General features: G+C 40.3%; 1 protein-coding gene across 2 annotated transcripts; it reads left to right on the forward strand.

Moving 5' to 3' along the window:
• The first annotated feature begins 407 nt into the window (after positions 1 to 407).
• Positions 408 to 20,410, forward strand: limd1a (LIM domains containing 1a). Of its 2 annotated transcripts, none has more exons than XM_077575135.1 (8): positions 408 to 2,022; positions 9,255 to 9,356; positions 13,844 to 13,911; positions 15,136 to 15,198; positions 15,340 to 15,470; positions 17,473 to 17,524; positions 18,331 to 18,402; positions 18,729 to 20,410. In XM_077575135.1, the coding sequence occupies exons 1-8, from the start codon at positions 963 to 965 to the stop codon at positions 18,864 to 18,866; spliced, it is 1,686 nt and encodes a 561-aa protein (XP_077431261.1). In that variant the 5' UTR covers positions 408 to 962; the 3' UTR covers positions 18,867 to 20,410. The 2 variants fall into 2 exon arrangements, with proteins under 2 accessions (XP_077431261.1, XP_077431262.1); XM_077575136.1 differs by having other exon boundaries at positions 409 to 2,022; positions 18,334 to 18,402.
• The last annotated feature ends 131 nt before the right edge of the window (positions 20,411 to 20,541 follow it).

The raw sequence follows: 20,541 nt of genomic DNA on the forward strand, positions 1-20,541 counted from the left end.
TGTGAAATATGTTATCCTAACTTTTAATGTAAATGTTTCCCTAATAGTTTTCTATAATAAGCATCTCACAAATGTGTATATATATGTATATTTTAATTCGGTTTAAAACCCGTGGGCAGTATTTTATTTTGAAATGACTTGGTCAGAACCAACAAAACGCCAAAAAATGGTCACAATAACGCCTAGTTTCTCCGCTGACTTCAATGCGTAATTCTATAAATTCTGACCACACAACGTGAATAGAAGTCCGAAGAGCATAAAATTGAAAGTGTCTTAATATCTTTCTCACAAAATCGCGTCGTTGGTGTTCATGTTGAATTAAACGCGTCTCAGTTATATTTACCGTGACCGCATGACTGTTGCAGTGGTTGCGGTCGCAATTAAAAAGCAGCACTGCGCCTTTAAAAAACAATCTGCTCCTTGTTTCCAGTCCTAACCGTCCACCGGCTACGCTCAGGCTGACACGTACGACGGCAACGAGGACCCGGACCGTCCGTTCCAGCCAAACTAACCACTTGGCGACAACTTAACGGCTCTTTAAAGTACTTTGGGGCACTTTTGTTGACAGCGTAAAGAGGTTGAAGTTTTGAATGAGAGCGAGTGTGAGTGAGTGAGTGAGTGGACGGCGAGAGGAAAGAGGAGGAGGAGGAGGAAGAGGAGGAAGAGGAGGAAGAGGAGGGGGGCCAGTGCCCACCGTCTATCAGAACCGGGATCGACTAGTTGAAAAGCAGACAGACGGCGGCTTGTTCGCGACAAAGTTGACACACGAAAAGACGCTCCGAGGAGGAGACTGAAGCAAACGCTGGAACAAGAAAGTTGGCTGTAACGGACAAAAGTTTGAACCGTAGTATTTCCCGGTCTGGACCGCTAACTGTAAACGACTACTTCACTCTGGATATATAACTTTTTTTTTTTTTTACCTGGACTTTTTCCTTTTTAGTCGACCACATACCACCTCCAAAATGGATAAATACGAGGATTTAGGACTGGAGGCAAGTAAGTTTATAGAGGATTTAAACATGTATGAAGCATCCAGAGATGGATTGTATAGGACGAGGAGGGATGCAGGAAATAATCCCGATTTTGAAGAGACGAGAAGAGTTTTTGCTTCAAAAATGACTAGGATACACATGCAGAAACAGCAAGAGGAAATGGCAAGAAACAACCAGGCCTTAAAAATGAATGGAGGTCTCAACAATGCGTATTACACTAAAGACAGGCCGCCGATCAATAACTCCAGGCAGCCAGCTGAAACTGCTGCAAAACCTCCAATATTGTCTGGTCCGTTATCATCTGGGGGTCATTCTTCTCAGTTTGACGGTCAGAAGAACCATGCAGCCATTCAGCCTGAGCCTCCAGTCAGCAGGGCGTATGGCTACGGAAACAATTATGATTATAAGGAGCGCTCAGACCTACATTCGTACCAGAACATCACCCCTGCCGCCCCCAACCCAGGAAACACTTTTCACAGTGCACCCATGCAACCTCGTCATCCGGCTCTATGGGCCCCATCCAGAGAGGGCCACAATCCCCAGTTTTTGTCCGAGGGCGGCGTTGCATCCCCGCAACAGCGTCAGTCGGCATCTCCAACGAGTCCGACAGCCTCAGCTTTTCCCAAAGAAAAAACAGACCTCATTCCTTCACTGCCTCTGAGCGCCTTCACAGGAGGAGCCAATTTCAATGTACCTGCGATACAGCCTGCTCCGACTTCAAAAACGTCTTCCAGTCTGAATGGCCCCGCCGTGACGTCCTCTCAAGTGTCTTCTGAAGCACCTCAAACCAAAGTCCAGGTCACGTCTGCCATCATAAACCCTGGCAATGTCTCCAAAAGCTTCAGCCAGAGTCAAGATCAGAGTCAGATACCGAGCTTTGGGAAGGCCATCGGTGCTGAAGCATCTTCTTTTAAGCCTGTACAGCCCCCGCCAGAACAGGGGGGCCCGTCAGTTGCTGAAGTGAAATTAGAGGCCCTCACTAATCGTCTGGAGAAGGAGATGAATACTCAACCAAAAGCTGACTACTTTGGTAAGATACTGTATCAGAGCTAATTCTAATCCCGCCAGGGTGTAATTCTCCAAAGATTACATCGCCCACGCAGAAGTTCAAAACATAAACTCGCTTGTTTTTTTATATATTGTGTACACACGCAATTATTATGCTCAATCAAGTCACTTCAAACATTTCTTATTTCATAACTTGTTTGATATTCTCTTTACTGATAAAAATGGCGTAAGTTAGTCAGGCAGACATCAGATCAAACACGTTTTTATTGCACTTTTTTGGAATGCAGACACTTATTTATTTATTTTCTATTAAGGGACTTTTTGAAACGATTAGCCGCTAACCCTGCCCCTTAAGCAAAAAAAGGCAGGCAGAGGAAAGTTGCTCTGAGAGCCTAAAGATTTTAAGGCCACATCAATAACTTGTGTCTTGAGTGTATAATGTTCCATCTCGTATTGGCATTTTAGTCATACAAGTATGATGTTGCTGATACAAAGAAACATTATTTATGTATTCATTTTCAAGACCACATTCCCTGTTTGGCTCAAAATTGGGCAGTCACGCTTCTAGATGATGGGGAAGTCAACCCATTTTTTTCCTTTATAATAATATGTTATACGCGCCTACGCTAGTCTAAATAAAATAAACACAGCATTCTGATTAATATTGCGTTTGTGGAATATGAATTAAGCAGCAAAATCCAGCCGTCTTGATCCATCTCATGGGGTGGCCATTTTGTCACTTGCTGTCTAGTGAAAATGACATCGCGGTTGCTCAGAGCTCAGATAACGACCAATCACGGCTCCACTTCAAAGGACAGGTGAGCTGTGATTGGTTGAGCAAATGTGATGTCATTTTCGGTTGACAGCAAGTGGCAAAATGGCCGCCCCTTGAGATGGATCACAAACAGGTGGATTTTGCTGCTTTAATTCATATTCCACAAACACAATATGAATTAGAAAATACTGTTTTGACGAGTGGGTGACTTCCATTTGAAGCTGATTTACATTCAGAGTTGAATCACTTGAAATCTAGCCCTTTGTTTACGGTGTCCTCTTTTTTGTTGACTTCATTGGCGCTCTGTCACGCCATTCAACGTCTATCATCATGCGGCCTACCTACCCCCCCCCGTGATTGAAACACAAACCACATCAGGGTTTTACCCTCCCAAATTGTGAGTTGAACTCAAATGTCACCGCTTGTTTTTAGTCACAGAGTTGGGTAAGACTTCTTTGTATTAAGGCGGACCAAATCGATTTTTGTGCTTATATTAACTACAGTGACACGTGTAAGAAACCTTGGCAGGGTTATCCATCACCCGGTTAGTTGGCGAGATAGGACCAGTCTGCAGATGTATCAAGCCTTTTTGCTCATGTGCTCTCCAGCTGTTTGCAGCTAAGGCCATTGTTGAAATAGGATACGCCATTTAGTGGCACAGCGGTGGGCACGAGTTAATATGTTGCCCTGCTGGAAACTGTTCAGCACCTTCTTGTCCGACACTCTTCGTTACACCCACCCTTGCTCGCTCGCCTGCGGGAATTTCCCGGTGGAATGTCATGGTTGTAACTCTGAGTCCCCCACACACACCCCTGTTTGTGTGCATAGAGAAGATGTTCTGGCGTATGTCAGTATCACAACAAGGCTCACAAATGGCTGAGCGATGTGAATATGACAAATGTGTGGGTGAGCAATGCCGGAAATGCTTTTTAAAAGTAGTGTGTCTTTTTTTTTTTTTTTCTTGTTCCCACATCACCACCCACAGTCCCACACTTTCCACCAGGACACAGCACATCTTCTGAGTCATGCTCTCGCGCAATGTCAGTAATGAGTTAGGGTGATCATAAAACAAGCAGTTTTCCACAAATTTAGCAAAAGGACTGTTTTGATTTGTGAATAGATCCATAAAAGCATTGTGGAAAATTGGATGTATGTCCTCTCCGGAGGAGTAGAGGACGATGTTTCCCAAAGAGGGAATACAGTAAACCTGAAAGAGTCTAAAATAGTCTTGCCTGAGCCATCCAGTGATCCGTACGCTAACATAACTGCAGCTGGAAATACTGTGAAAATGAGGCCAGGAAAGGAATATCTGGAGAATTGAGCGCAAAGGCATTTCAGAAATGAGTATTCCAGCTATTAAAGCGAAGGCCGTTTCGGAGGTGGCAGTGGAAGGGTCAAATGCCGACACATCGGTGGGTTCTTCTTTGTCCTTGGCCACATATGCCTAAAGATAATAGCGATGAAAAGGCCCAAGAGCGTCTTTCAACTTTCCTCACACATGAATACACTGATTTAGTCGAGTGTTTAGTCGTGTTAAAATGGAGGATTGATTTATCCCATCCTGCTGTTGAGTGGAACGTTTCCCAGGGGTTCTTGGCTTCTTTTCCAGCGAGCTTTTACAGTGCTGTGAATGTGATTTTCCTCCCAGTCAAGTCACTGTGTCTGATGAATATATGCCAGTGTGGTAAATGTTTGTTTTTATCCCATGTTTCCATTGACATGCTTGTTACTTAGTAGGGCTGTGCTAATATTATGTAACTGAGTACAAAACATTGGGATGGGCTCAAGTAAGGCAGTTGGATATTCCAGCAAATATTGTTAAACATCATGTGATCAGCGCTCTCACTCTATTCACTTAGTGTTTAAGGTTGTCCCATTCGTTCATATACTGCATTGAAATCTGTTCTGAACTTTTTTTCATGCCGGTCTTGTATTGAGCAGAATAATGCTGCCGGAGGAGTTGTGTCGTAGAGGAGATATGCGTGGATGAAGGCCTTAAGCTCCACATGTCGCTCTGCTTCAAACCACCCACTATTCAAATTGACAGCACCGCCGTTGGAGTCAGCCAAGTAGCAGTATTCCTCTTTGCTCTAATCAAAAATAATTTCTGCACAATCATAGCAATTTTTGATAATCAACTATACTCAAACTTGGTTAACGTTGTTGACTGACACATTTTCCAAAAATTTCTACCACATTTTTGGGAAAATTGGTTTTGATTTAAAAAGATGCAAATGGATGGACTTTAATTCAATCGAATCATTCCACTTAAAAATATATTGAGAAATGTATCAATCGAATCGTCTTTTGTTGGTCTGATATATGTTTTGGAGGAATTGCCACATTTACAGTGCTAACAAGTAGGGGGGGTGTGCCCAAAAAATCGATTCTCATTTAGTACGATTCAGAATCGATTTTAAATGTCCCAAAATCGATTTTATTTAAATTATTTTATACTATGTTCCCTTTGTTTGTGTGTGCCTTTATTGGGAGCGCTGTTCATGCTGCACCCGATTTGGCCACTTAAGGGCAATGTGGTTCCACGCGGTCTGAAACACTGTTAAGTTGTTGCCACAGAGAGTAGAAGGAAAAAGTCACGATCAAGTTATTCCAATAAAAGTTGTTTTTTTTGCAGCGTGGAGCTGTTCTTTTGAGAGATAAAAGTGCAGCGAGTAGAGCACTAATTAGCATTAGCGAGTCGGACTGGAGTAGATCATTACGATTCCTTGAACATCTTTGAATTGATGCAAAAATCATTGTCAATCAAATCATTGTGAATCAAAAATCGGTTCTGAATCGAATCGCACACCCAAGAATCGGAATTGAATCGAATCGTGAGACATTCAAAGATTCCCACCCTTACTAACAAGTTCATTCATACGTTTGGAAAATGACAAGTAACTGGTTGCATCATACCCTCTCAAACTCAGCCGTACCATATCCAATGGATTCGTAATACCACAGAATTGAACCAAAATGAATTGTTCCACTTTAAAATCGAACCACCTTTGAATCGAATCTCACCCAATGTATTGATATTTCAAGTCAAGTCAAGTTTATTTATATAGCCCTTAATCACACAAGTGTCCCAAAGGCCTTCACATGCCCGCAGTTGACAAATATCAACGACATCCCCTAATCGAACCACAAGAGGGCAAGGAAAAACTAAAAAAAAAACAACAGGCAAAAAATGAGAAACCTTGAGAAGGGACCGCAAATGTGGTAATCCCCCTTCCAAGGATAATCAGGCTGCAATGGATGCCGAATGGGCAAACATTTACAAAGTTTGTGATACTAAACATTGTTAACTAAAATAGTGCGAAAGTCCATTGAAGTAATGTAAGCACAGCAAGAAGACGTCAATTTGTATCCAAATGTCTTTTGTTAGCCAGATGCACACTTGCACAGCCTTCAACTAAATACATTAAACATGTTTGAAGAAAAAACATACTATGTAGTAGTGAATAGTGGCAATATAGTGTTCATTATTTGTCACAATTTCTGTCTTTCTGATTCATTCGGTGTGATTAAAACAGCTGCCCAGTGACGTAATTAGATGTCTGGCATGAGTCCCCCCCCGGATCTGATAAAGTAGCAAAATATGTTTGCTGTGTTTACTGATAGCTCATCTCGCTGATAGCTCTCAGGTAGGTCAGTGTCTTCTAGCTCTGGTAGCTTAAACGTGAAGGGATTTGTAGCCATAAGAAAGTTGATGGACAAAGTAGCATCAGTTTATCAGGTTGTAATAGTGGCATTTGATTGACAGTTGATCAAGGCTGGCTTTCAGCGCATTCAGCAGTCACGTCCACTGCCTTTGAGGGCGGAGCAAACTGCTTGATTTTTATTTTTTTTCCTATTTTGAAGCTCCATTTTATGTATGATTTTTTTTCTTTTCTAAATAATTTAAATTTGGCAGTGTTAACAATACTCTTCTCTGTGGTTTGTCACATTTAGAAGACATGTTTATTTGAGCTTTAACTGTAAGTTCTCAAGTCTCTCGTGGCTGCCGTTCACACAGTAGTTAGGAAATGATGCCGATGGTTGGTGGTTAACCTCCCATAAGAGGGCACACTTTTGGAACGCGCTCTTGCTAATATACATTCAGAGAGGGAAGCTAGTTCATTTGAAGGTCCTAAATCTAACTGAAGTCTAAATGGATGATGTTGCTCCTGCAGTGCATGTGTACTGCGGGTTTACTTCTCGGACTTTGTCACCTTAGACTTGCATCCTTCCAGAGCTTTGACAGCTGCAAAAGGTAAGCAAGGATCAGAGGGGAGGGGGTGGAGGGGTGAGTTAATGTTTTGCTCCCCCCCATCCCCCAATGGAAGCCAGCAGCCGGTCCCATGAATAATCTCACTGTTTTGGAACATGGGACAGCGGCCAAAAGTACATATGCGGCGGCCCGGCCTGAGAGGAGGTACGAGCATTCGAGCAGGGACTGTACTTTTATGACATGGTTGTACTCGCGGGGCTTTTAGATCGCAGCTAAGTCAACGTAACGCAGACATGACCTTGAATCGCTGTCAAAAGATGAATGGGATGTACTTTACTGTCGTCACTGAATCCGCTCACTGTTTTATGCCTACTGGGTTGATTCATACTCTGGGCCGTCTTCAGTCAGCATTTTAAAATGAGTAACTTTTCTGCAGCTCATTAGTTTGTGGTCAGGAAACGGTACAATGTTGTCATGTAAACAAAATGGCTTACATAAGCGCCACATTCCTCTGGGCTCCAATAATATCCCTCCTGTTATCTCGAAGATCTTTTTTTTTTCAAGCCGTTGGGGTCCCTGAGGGAGGGGTCCTTATCAGTAGCGGCGCTAGAAGACTGCGCTGAAATATATACAGAATATTCCGAATGTATTTTGTGTTATAACATGTCTGTTTGCAACTACAGTTGAATAAGTGTATTCGATGCAAGGGTGTGTTTTGGAGTCGAGGCTGACGTGTCATGTGTGTTGGATGCAGTGGAAACAGAAGTTTCTTTGTGTGTGTCAGATGAGGACCAGGGGCGGGCTTGGCTGCATGGGCTGCCCAGTCACCAGGGAGTTTTTCTAGAAAAACACACACGCTCCCAAATAACCACATGCCCAGGGTGTGCAAAAAATATATATTATATATATATATATATATATATATATATAGTATATATTATATTATATATATTCTCATAAGAATATTGATTCTCATTTAGTACGATTCAGAATCTATTTTAAATGTCCCAAAATCGATTTAATTTAAATTATTTTATACTGTCTTGCTCTTGTTTGAGTGTGCCTTTATTGGGAGCGCTGTTCATGTTGTACCCGATTTGGCCACTTAGGGGCAGTGTGGTTCCACGCGGTCTAAATACACTGTTCAGTTGTAGCCATATTTAGAGTAGAAGGAAAAAGTCACGATCAAGTTTTTCCAATAAAAGTGTAGGAAGAGCATATGCTGCTAATTAATGTTAAGATGCGTCTCTGTATACATTCCGTTTTGTATGAATAGCCGTTCTTTTGAGTGCTAAAGTGTCGTGAGTAGCTCGCTATTTAGCATTAGCGAGTCAGACTGGAGTAGATCATGACGATTCTTTGCACATTTATAAATTGAAGCCGAAATCATTGTCAATCAAATCGTTTTCAATCAAAAATCGTTCTGAATCGAAAATCAATTCTGAATTGAACAGCAGACCCAAAAATCGGAATCGAATCAAATCACGAGAGTCAAAGATTCCCGCACCGACTCTCCTGCCATTGTTACAGATTGTCCATTTGTGATCCGTATTGCGGCCCTCTCGAGGGCTTCAACGGTCACAGATGATTTCCGTTGACATTCGTCCCAATCTGTCAGCTGTTTTATCGCAACGTGGGATACGTTACAGACTTGCGTATAGCACGGGAAGTAGCAAGATTATTTTTGGAATGATATGAATGATATGGAAGCTTCCAGCTTGGCGTCAGGTTTCTGTATGATCAATATATACTGGAGCTCCAAAGCCAAAGGACGGGTTATGTTGGCTACTTGGCTTGCTCCCAAACATGTGCATCTCCTATTTAAAAAAAGATATATATTTTTTTCATTTTCTTTGCACATATGACGCAAGCACCCCCCCCCCCCCCCCCATGGTAGTAAGTCCTCTGAAAGGAGCTACCCTTTGATTTTGATCAGTGTTTCATTAACAGACTTCTCTGCCTCTGAGCCAAATCAAATAAGCAAAACATTTCTTTCTTGTAATGACACAGCATGCTAACTAGCTTCCTGTCCTAAATTGAACGCTTCCCCCCCCCGAGTCTCTGTTGCTTCTGCCTGTTTTCATCCGGACCAGACCATTCGCATTTGTTTTTGCCAATAAATTGCTCATCAAAATGAACGACGTGCAGTACTATTAACAGGAAATCACTACTTGAGTTCATGATATCAATTATCTACTGTACTAATTTTGTTCCAGCAAACCGTTTTTTTTTAATGTGTCTTTCGTCTACGTCTGTCATTTCCCAGGGGTTTGCGTTAAGTGCAACAAGGCCGTGTATGGAGCCAACCAGGCTTGTCAGGCTATGGGAAGCCTCTACCATGACAACTGTTTCACCTGCAGCGCCTGCAGTAAGTTGCATACACGCCAAGTTCCTTCACCTTGACTTCCATTCAGAACACTTTTCATCTTTTCTGTGGCCGAGTTGCATGTGCAATTTGATTTCTCTCTGTAACATTGACTTGACAACAAACTGTGATGAGGGTCACCCGTGTATTTTGTAATGTGACGTATAGAAACTCCGATTTAAAAGAAAATCTATTTTAAATGTCTTTCATTTTAGATGAGTTAGACCTGTTAAGTTGTCGTCTTTTCAATCATCACATCGTATGACTCAATCACTCAAAAAACGGTGTCAGTGCTGCATATGAGTCACCACGTCCATGTTTAGAAAAAAAGCATTACTCAAACTCACCGCCCTCACTGGTGTTGGTGGATTGAGTCAATGAAGCCACATTATTGGAAGCCACAGCAGCTTTGCGGTACCTTCGTTTTTATCTTGTGAGTCATCGCACCAAATGTGGTCCCTATACTCGAGTGCTTTGGCATCTGTATGTCTGTGGACAGATTTTGCCAAAGCATACACTTTTGTCGAAACCTCAATGTACTACTGTCTACTCATTTCTTGAATTATCAACTTGTACAATGCTATTGGGGTGAGGCTAATTCTGCCGCAAGACATTTTCTAGCTGAATGCAAACAAGGCCTCATTTACCTGAACTGCCTTAAACAATTTTACAAATGTAATGGAAATCAACCCTCATGCAGGCAAATGTGCCAAAATCATACTAATATGCACGCCAGGCCAGTAGCTGGCATAGAAACATGAGAAAATTTGTAGTGTTTATGAAAAGTTTTGCATCATATGGTGCTGCGAAAAATACCTGGAGACACCTTCATTTGCATAATGGTCCTTTTTCATCCTTAGCATTTTGAGAATTTAGGAGTAAGTATCATCAGTGCGCTTACAGTACAATGTGATATGAAGCTCATTAATCTTTGCTTAGTTACGACACTTCTGTTCGTATATTTCGAACAAGCACCCAAAAATGTTTTATTTAAGCCAAATGGCACCTAAATTTGCACCCAGCAATTGCTTACCTTATGGTGCTGAACGTGCATTTGAAAATACTGTGGGTGACTTTGTGTTGATGAATGTTAAAGTGCAATTGTTATTCCAGGTTGACTGATCATCTGGCCATAAAACTCCAACTTTGAAAGATTTATTTCCGTAATCATTTTATTTATATTTATTTCTTTATTAATTTTACGGGCCTCAATAAGAGTGGCGGGAAAATGTATGGAAGTCTCATCTCATTACTTTTACTTGTGTAAGACATTTATTATCTGTCCAGCAACTGACTCAGTTTTGCATACGAAACATTTTAAAACATATTTAATGGTTCGACTTTTTGAAGCACACCATTTCTGAGGAATTTTAATATTGATTTAATTGGATTTAATATTCAAGTAATTTTATTTATTTACTTTTGCAATGTACAAAAAAATCATCACAGTTTATAAAATGAAACAATTCACTATCTAACTGACTGACATGTTGCATGACAGAAAGTGCTCTCTGTTAAAAAGGCATTTGTATTTGTTTAAAAAAAAATACACTTAAGTACTCACTGCGAAGAAGAGTTTTAATATTTTGTTTCAGTGATGGTACAAAAAAAACCTATTTTCTCATTGAAAAAACATCAATTTATGTCTTGAGTAGTTTTATCGTAGATTTATTACCTGACCAATATATCGATAATCGCGGTATCGCTATATCGTGAGACAATCGATATCGTGAGCCTTGTATCGCGTATCGTATCGTGAGGTGTTCCCACCCCTACTGCCGATACACGCCATAAAAAGTCCGGACACGTCAGCGAATCATCACAGTCGTCTTTGTTCACAATTATCTATCATTGAGGTAATTGCAATTTTATGTATCAAAAGTAGTAGTGGTATTTGCCTAAAAAAAAAAGTAGTATCGCACAGCCCTAGTACAGCCAATCAAAATCTCTGTCCCTATTATAAGATGTACGGTATGTGAAGTATTTGACACCCACCCCAAACATTGACCTCTAATTCCACCACAAATTTGACCTTGTTGGCTACACACCAGTGTGTATGATTAACATCTAATTTTGTGCCCTTCCTTGAGTGTGTGTGTGTGTGTTATTGTTTGCATTAGAGACGAGCTTGGTTTTCTGGGGGGGGCTTGAGTTAGGGTGATGGCTAAAGTGGGGTTGTGAAGTCTTTATCCATCACATAGCTCGCTCGATGTGAAAGCATGCAGTGAGGTGCCCCCAGGAAAAGCTTCTCGGCTGGGGAGGAATGCAGGCATGGGGGGGGGGGGGGGGCTCAGGAACGCACTCGGGTGCTGTTATTTCAGCTGGACACAACAAGAGTAGTGTGGAGGCCGTTTATTGGGTCCACCCCGCCTACCGCTAAAATGCACGGGTACAATGTACAGTACAGTACAGTACTGTGTGTATTCCTGGTTGTCCCAATAGGCAGTGAGAGTACTACACATACTGTGCTGTTGCATACATGATTTTTTGTAAAAAAAAAAAAAAGTCATCTTATCTTGATCCATGACAACTTTCACGCTTGCCGGCTTGTAACAAGTCTCGTTGATGAGCGTGAGCGCCGCAGTTGCGTCAAGGTGACTGAGAAGCAGAAAAACAAAAACGGTAGTCGGTAGCAGTGAATAGGGATGTTTGATCAGGAAATGTTTCCATAATTCTTATTAGTGATGTTAGATATCACTTTTTTTTTTTCAGACCGATGCTGATATGCGTGCTCAACTCTAAAATACTCACCGAGCCGATACCATTAGGACTTTTGATACATACATTTTCCTCCAATAAAGACAATGACTGATCATTTTAAAATTGCAAGAAATTGACAACAATTTTCTATTCTTTTCATTTCTAGTTCCTGATCGTAAAAAGGCTACAAGAGGGCTATCGATAACAGTATCACGAGTATCGATACCTTTTGAAATGGCCAGGTATCAGCCCGATACTGATACGTGGTATCGGTATTCGCCCATCACTACCAGGGCTGGACCGGCACAAAAAAATCGGCCCTTGCATTTTGACTTAGACCCACTGGTGCGACCCGGCCTGGGCCCGTCCCGGCCCGACTCTTGCCTCACATGTAGTTCTGCAACTGATGTTTATTGATGATGTTTCAGTTTACTATCTATTTTCGAAATTAAAGTCTTTTGGGGTAAAAATTGGAAAATAAGAATCTAAAAGCACTGCATCGGCCCCAAAAGAGACCGGCCCACCGGGCATCTGCCCTGTATGGAGGATGGCCAGTCCAGCCCTGATCATTACTGAATTTTAATGCATGAGATACATTAAGATGTTCTAAGCCTCAGCTTGAAGACCTTTTTCTGTACTGGCCCTTTTTAACTTTTAATTGCAGATCCCTCCTCTAGTGGGATGGGGAAATCATTCAAAAGCTGGTCACTAAATTGCTTTTATTCCTGAATAGGATTACATAAGGGAATTCATAAAAGGCCTTAATGAGAAAATGTCCTTGCGTTTTGTTCTTTCAGTCATCTAATTTACATTTTTATGAACACACAGTTCAGTACGGTCCTGTTCAAGCAGTTAGCCCTATCTACGGACTTTAATAAAGCTGTTATCCTTTCGCAAAGCTCAGAGTGACTGGGACAAAAAAAAATAATATGGCGGAATGAGAAGGAGTGGAACGACTCTTAAGCTGTGTATACAAAAGATTTGGAAGACTGGCAGTACACCTTGAGGATCTGAAAATGGAAGAGTTCTGATTCAGGGTGAGAAAATGGTCTTTTCCATAGAAATGCCCAGATTGTCTTGATGAAGAATAAGGATTCAGGGGTTTAGCCCAATTTTGTTTGTATGTGTGTGAATCACAGATAGCAATCACATTTGTTGGCCTTCCTAAACAGATACTGATAAAAATGGCCCATGTGCAAGATAAACACCTCCTCTCTCCCGCCACTCGCTCCCTCCCACACCTTCCAATGCTGAAAAATGTGAAGAATGTTCTCTCTTCCTGTGAGACTCGCACAGGAGTCGCCATCTGAAAGCAGTGTGCACGCTTTCGGTGTTTGGGAGTCAGATTTGTTGTGCGGAAGTATTGAACGAGGCAGAAAGGAAGTTCTGTACGGCCAGCATGTGGAGAGACTGCAAGATGTACACCGGGTCATTTTGGGTCTTGGCCCCGTTGATGAATTACATTCCAGAGGAACAGATTGTTTTCTCCTTGCACCTGTCCAGTAATTTGATTCAGTGATTATCTTCCCCACATGTTGCGCCCAGATGTGTTCCTCGTCTGTCTGCAACTTGCTCCGTGCCCCAGTTATCGTACATTGTCAAAGACAGCACACCATTTGATTTAGCTTCCAGAAGTTCATCAGGATATACTGAATTTTGCAAGAGGGTCCCATTACGTTTGAATGGTGTCATTAATCACCTGTTTTTTTTTTTTAGTGCTGTTTTAAGAGTTGACGGCGCAAGATTTTGACATTCAGGAATGAAAAATATCTAAATGGATCTGTTTGCAGGTCGCAGGCTGAGAGGAAAGGCTTTCTACTATGTTGGAGGAAGGGTTTTTTGTGAAGAGGACTTTCTGGTGAGTTCAGTGCACAATCAGCAATACCTCACCAAGCGCTGAGCTGGGAGGTTTTGTTTTCACCACAGCTGGTCAACATACTGAGTGCCTTTTCTAGTTATTGGTATATCTTTACAGGAGTCTATATTCTTATTGCACTTAAAACTGAAATATCATCCTGTTGGAGCAATGGTAATATTGAAACTCAATCAAAGAATACGAGCTTAATCTGCTTTCAGCCATACAGATTGATAAATGATAAGACTTACCTTACCTCATATGATCTTTTCAAAGGTCCCCAGACGAATATATCAGTCACGGACTCACTTTAAAATTAGACTTTTGAGGGGTTGTGAGGAGGTCAGTCACTTGAGAAGCTGGTTAACTTTATTGGGTGTTGGGAGGAGTTGTAGGTATTGACACCAGTGCAGTAAAACTGACAGAAATTACTGATAGTAAAAAATTATCGCATTAATCGCACTATTAATTTTGACCATAGATTATCCTTTAACGTGACAGCGGATGGCTACGTTTAAGGTAGCACAGGTTGGGTTTGAGCAATAAACATCATGACTTGCATTAAAGTTAAGCATTTAATAAATGTTTGTGTATCACATTTAGAATATTTGTTCATTTCAAAATATTGGGGTCATTTTTTCTCCATTTTAAATTGTGCAAGAAATTTAACTGATTAGAAAAAGATGAGGATGAGTGTGCGCTGTGGATCAAAACATGTTGAAGACGCCCTCATAACATTAAATGTCAAAAGAATCAACACATAAACGGTGCTCTTCAAATTTGGAGGGAAACATATTTTTTTTTTATTAAGCGAAAAATCGTGATTAATCAAAATTCTAAGATGTCATTAATCAGATTTTTTTTTTGATAATCGTTTGACAGCTCTAATATATATATATATATATATAGATATAGATATATATATATATATAAAATAGGACAATTCTTGGCATGCTTTTTTTATTTATTCGAAATTGCCCTCCACCATAACTTTGAATATTTGTAAAGCTCTTCTCTTTCTTAACGATATCTTGATTATTTCAAGAAAACCAAGTCCAGGAAACCACACCAGACTACCCTGACCGTGAAAGGGTTTTCTAATGAACACTGTTGCCAGAATGAAAACTAATCCATGCAGACGTTATGAAATAACCACACTCACTACTTTTGCTCTTTGTCTTGGAAACGCTGACTCATGTTTTGTTTTTTTGTTTTTTCCTGTTAAAGTATTCTGGTTTCCAGCAGTCAGCTGACAAGTGCAATGCATGTGGTCACCTGATCATGGACATGGTAAGTGTTGTGGTGTTTCTTTGTTTGCCAGCCTTTACTTTAGTGCAGCTGGATGATGCTGGAAATGATGCACACAAATACAAATATTAATGTGCTACATCCTGGTCTAATTTCATTCCTGGACTATTTTTGTCCCTCCAGATCCTGCAGGCTCTGGGGAGGTCGTACCACCCGGGCTGCTTCCGCTGTGTTATCTGTAATGAGAGTCTCGACGGCGTGCCCTTTACTGTGGACACTGAAAATAAGATCTACTGTGTTAAAGACTATCACAGGTGGGCATCACTCCACTCTTTCTGCTCACAGTATCTACATGGCTCCCATCTTGATGTCTGCAGGGGAGACAAAATCCGTTTAATGTGATATATGGCATATGTGAAATTTGATCTCAAGTACCTGCAGAGCAGAGATGACATATGTGTGTTATTTCTATTTTTCTGTATTTCCGGCAAAATGCATCAACTTACTGCTTGCGTCATGCTGTTATGGTGTAATAACCACCCTCACTCATTGTGCCAGAAGCCACCCCTTCTCTATTCAGTTGCAAAACACACCTATCCCCAATGTGCCACATTATAATTACAGAAGAATGGCCCTTATTATGGAGGACCAAAACTACCAAAATTAAAAAATAAATGACTAAATAAATAAATGAATGAATAAAAGTGAAAATAAAAACAGATATAAAAATATAATAAAAAAAATAAATACAAAAAAATAAATAGAAATTGAAATAAAAACCTAAAATAAAATGAGATAAAAAAAATATAAAAATCAATGTCGAAATAAATATATAAATAGAAATAAATATCAATCAATAAATAAAAATGCTCTGCTCTCACATTTATTTCATGCTGCAGACGCTCTGTCAGGTCGAAATGTTATTCAAATGAGGGGGCGGTCCTAAGTGTGTCTTGGGTTGGGCTTCGCTGTTGCAAACTGCCTAGAGTGCGCGGGTTGACAACAAGTCGTGGTGACCGTGTGGACAAGATAGTCGTCCATTGCTGGAGCTCTCCATGCAAGCCGGCGAGACTTCCTTGTTCGTCGACCCGCTCACTCGACCATTGAAAGGCAGTTTGCAATGTCGGAGAAGAGCTTAGGGCCGCTCCCTAATTTGAACAACATTTCGACCTGACAGAGCGTCTGCAGCATGAAATAAATGTGACAGAAGAGCATTTTTATTTATTGATTGATATTTAATTTTATATATATATATACTGTATATATATATATATATATATGTATGAGCATTTATTTATTTCGATTTTTATTTTTTGAATCAATTTTTTATTTTATTTTTACTTGTATTTATTTATTTAGGGATATATATTTTTGTTGTTTTTATTTCCATTTGTATTTTTTTTGCATTTAACTTTTTTATTATATTTTCATACCTGTTTTTATTTATTAATTTATTTATTAATTTTGTCTTTTATTTATTTATAATTTTGGCAGTTTTGGTTCCCCATACTTAAATCAGATATGGTCAAAATGACTAAATGTAATTATTACACGTTTCCCAGGTGTTGGCATTTTGGCTTTGAGGCCAGAGAATAACATTTTTAAAAAAGGTGTTAGTTGTTGGTGATATTCACAAATAAGTGCTGTTCACTATGAGATTCAAAACGCAAACCATAAGACAGAAATGCTAAACACTAGGCCACTGTATGCAGTGGGAGAGACCTATTTTGTTGGATGGCAAAAAAAAAAAACATTTTCAGGCAACTGATGAAGCTTAAGATGCTCTGTAGTATTTCCTTCCCACTACATATATTGTCCAGCTGTGCAAATCACGCATGTAGCCTGCCAAACGCTGGCTACCACAAGCCCGACAGCAGCTCAGCACGTCCAGCTTTTGGCAGGCTGCTTGCGACAACATGTACAGCTCAGCAGAGTCTGACAAGCCCCTAAGTGTTCTCGCCATGGTCGGAGTGCTCAGTTGACCCCCGGTCGATAGTCTAGCCTGTGCACACTAGGACGTTGTTTGTCTTAACTCCCGCACTTTACGCTCACGTAAAAAAACATGTTATTTCTTTATCTGGTAATTCTTTCTGGATCATCTTTGTGGGTGAGCCATGACATCTGCAGAACTGGCATCTGCTCAGTCAGATCAAGATTCCCAATCTTGTCTGACTGAAGAGGAAAAACACCGAGGCTCAACTTTAAAGGCTGGGAGGGACATCAAGCGTGGAATGAAAGCTCTGTAGTTAGATTGGCTCCGTTTAAGCACCATGAAGCAAATCTATTTAAGGTGTTTTTCTTGACTCCTTATTCCAGGGTCCTGGCTCCCAAATGCGCCTCCTGCAAACAGCCCATCCTTCCATCTGAGGTAAACATGTCTAATTATCAAATTTTGTCTCATGTCCTTTTATTGAGGGTGGGCGTCTTGCTAAGCTTCAGTCACATGCGGAGGTGACAAAGGTATTCAAGTAGAGGAGCAAGTGCAAGTGCAGTTGCTTGTCTAAATAAATAAATAAATACATTTAAAAAATCTGATAGTAATATATATATTTTTTTTAAAAGGCCTCGACATATTATCAAACCATAGCCATAGCATTTCTAATGTTGTGAACAGATGATGAGCCAAATCACATATTTTTACATAAAAAAAAAAAAATCTGACGACACACCATCAAACAAAAATGTCACGAAAAGTATGTCTGTACATGGAAATAATGATTTTATATCAAATCACTCACACATTTAATTACGCTTGAAATCTGGACCTGTTTCGTTCCATAAACACAAGCTGTTCTGTTTATAAATGGAAACATGTACTGCTGCCATCTAGCGGAAGAGCATGTAATTGTTCATCTCGTCCAATATTTATTGCCTAGTGTCAACATAGGGAGAAAATGAAGAGTAATAAGACAAAAGCAACACAATGTCCCAAATTGACATTGGATTTGCTGGAATCACATTTGAAAGGTTATTTCTCAGAACTAAAACTAAAAAAAATTATGACAGATTTATAGAGCAATGTTGAAGTGAATGATGTTTGCTCAAAAAGTACAAAAAACACCAATTTAAGCTCCAAGGTCATAAAGTGAGGCAGCAGACTGGCAGAAATTAAAGAACCCGCTGCTCCCATGTTGTCTAGTGGCTAGACGGGTTTTAGTTGTGTCAATGTCTCAGCAGGGCTCCGATGAGACCGTCCGTGTCGTTTCCATGGACAAAGACTATCACGTGGAATGCTATCACTGCGAGGTGGGTAATAACACACTCCAAGACTGCAATGTGGATTATCTGCTAGCACAAAAACACTTAGGGGCTTCAAGGGCTCTCTCTCTTAAATGACTCATGATTAGACATCATAATAATCCCAGATCTTAATTACAGCTGTGACAGTAATTATATACCACTGAGCCGAGCCGAGCTCCCATGCAATATCTCATCACCGCTCTCATCGTTTTACTTGCGTTCTGCTGGAAAAAGGATTTACTGTTGCTTCTATTCATCTCCCTAAAAGAAGAAATAAGCAATATTTGTAGAAGGAATAATCATGCTCATTGTTGGCCACTGGTTCCTTTCAGGACTGTAAGATGGAGCTGAATGACGAGGAGGGTCACCGCTGCTACCCTCTGAATGGCCACCTCCTCTGCCACTCCTGCCACTTGAAACACATTGAGCCAGGCAGCTCCTCTTCCTTGGCCAGCAGCGCCTCCTATTAACGTCAGTGTGGGTGGAGGGAGACACCTGGTGGACATTTTGGGGGACACAGTTGAGCGTGATCACAATTCTTGTTGTAGAGGATTGGTTGAAAGTTTCCATGGATTCATAAAGGTTTATGAATAAGAAAAAATGTCATGAATCAATGCCCTTATAATGAAGTAAAACAGAACTCCAAAGCCTTATTTTGAATGCAGTAAATTGTGGTGCTATACCCGCCACTTGGCAAAGTGCCTTAAGTTTCACTCTTCTGCTTTGGATTTACACATCTACTCGAACATGCAATACATTATAGGATACGTTAAATATCACAATTGAAGCAGCAAATGTGCCTGTCTTCAAGTTAAGTTCAATTGGATACATGCAAGCAGCATGGTAGCCTAATAGTTAGCATGTCTACCTCACAGAGTAAACGTTCTGGGTCAGGCCCTTCTGTGTGCTCTTGCATGTTCTCCCCATGTTTTTGTGGATTTTTCTAGGTACTGCGGCTTCCTCCTACATTCCCAAAACAAACAGATTCATTGAAGACTCTAAATTGTCCATAGTTGTGAATGTGAATGTTTGTCTGTCGAAAGGCTGGCAAACAGTTTGGCTAGTGAAGACAATCAGTTTTGATTGGTTCTCAAGCTACTTAGTTCTACAAGTACGCCATAGTAGCCAACACTAAATAATAAACCTAAGTATTTATTTAAAAAAACAAGATGCTTTATTCCTAAAATGTTTAAGCTACAGTAACATTATGCACTGTTTAAACCTGATTAGTGATTACTGCTCATAAATATGGGGAAATAAAAGTACTGAAATTACGATTGACTTTGAATATATTGCACATAAAATTGTACCTACAGTAAATGTTCTAGGTTCAACGAAGACTCTAAATTGCCCGTATGTCAAGGTCAAGTTTGTACATCATCGTTGTTCGGACAATCCTCTCTGTGGCCTCGTCACAGTTGTGTGTTTGGGGACAGACTGCATGAAAATTGTGTAGAACATTCTACTTATGGGCAAAATGGAAACGTCATCGGCGTCCAAATGCAATATTTCATCAATAAATTATCATGTGGTAAAACTATCTTGTAGATATAGTGAGGCAAACAGTCTTACACTCATGTAAGAAAAAAATCTGAACTTTGTTTTTTATCATGTAAACAAGAATGCAGATGATAGTTTAAGTAGAATAGTTTGTGTCACATGCACTCTGCCGAGCACTTAGAATGGAGTTTGCTTTTTAGGCCCCTATGAAGTTGAGATTCTAATATAATTTTCAAGGAATTATGTATTTTCAAGTACATATTTTTTGGGGCCTATATGAAGTTACTGCGGTGTCCTATTATCCATATGTTGCACAAAAGCCTGTCAATTCTGATTGGTTTGCAGTGTAACATAATTGTGAGGTTGCCTGATTGCCATTTGTCATAACTTAAAAGTAATTTCATAACCTTATTTCATAGTCAATTGTAGTTTAAGATAAAAAACAAACAAACACTGATGTGTTCAATTGTTGAATGATTATATTTAATAAATGGTGCTGCTGGCCAAACTGAAATGTATACAGTACATTTATTACAACCGTATATCCCAATAAATAAAAACATCATTCCTGACCTTTCCTAATGTTGATCAACAAAGTGTCATCCATATGTTGTCCCACCTCTATCATTTTACGATTCATTCTGA

This window comes from Vanacampus margaritifer, chromosome 9, assembly GCF_051991255.1.
Source record: "Vanacampus margaritifer isolate UIUO_Vmar chromosome 9, RoL_Vmar_1.0, whole genome shotgun sequence".
NCBI classification, from domain to species: Eukaryota; Metazoa; Chordata; class Actinopteri; order Syngnathiformes; family Syngnathidae; genus Vanacampus; species Vanacampus margaritifer.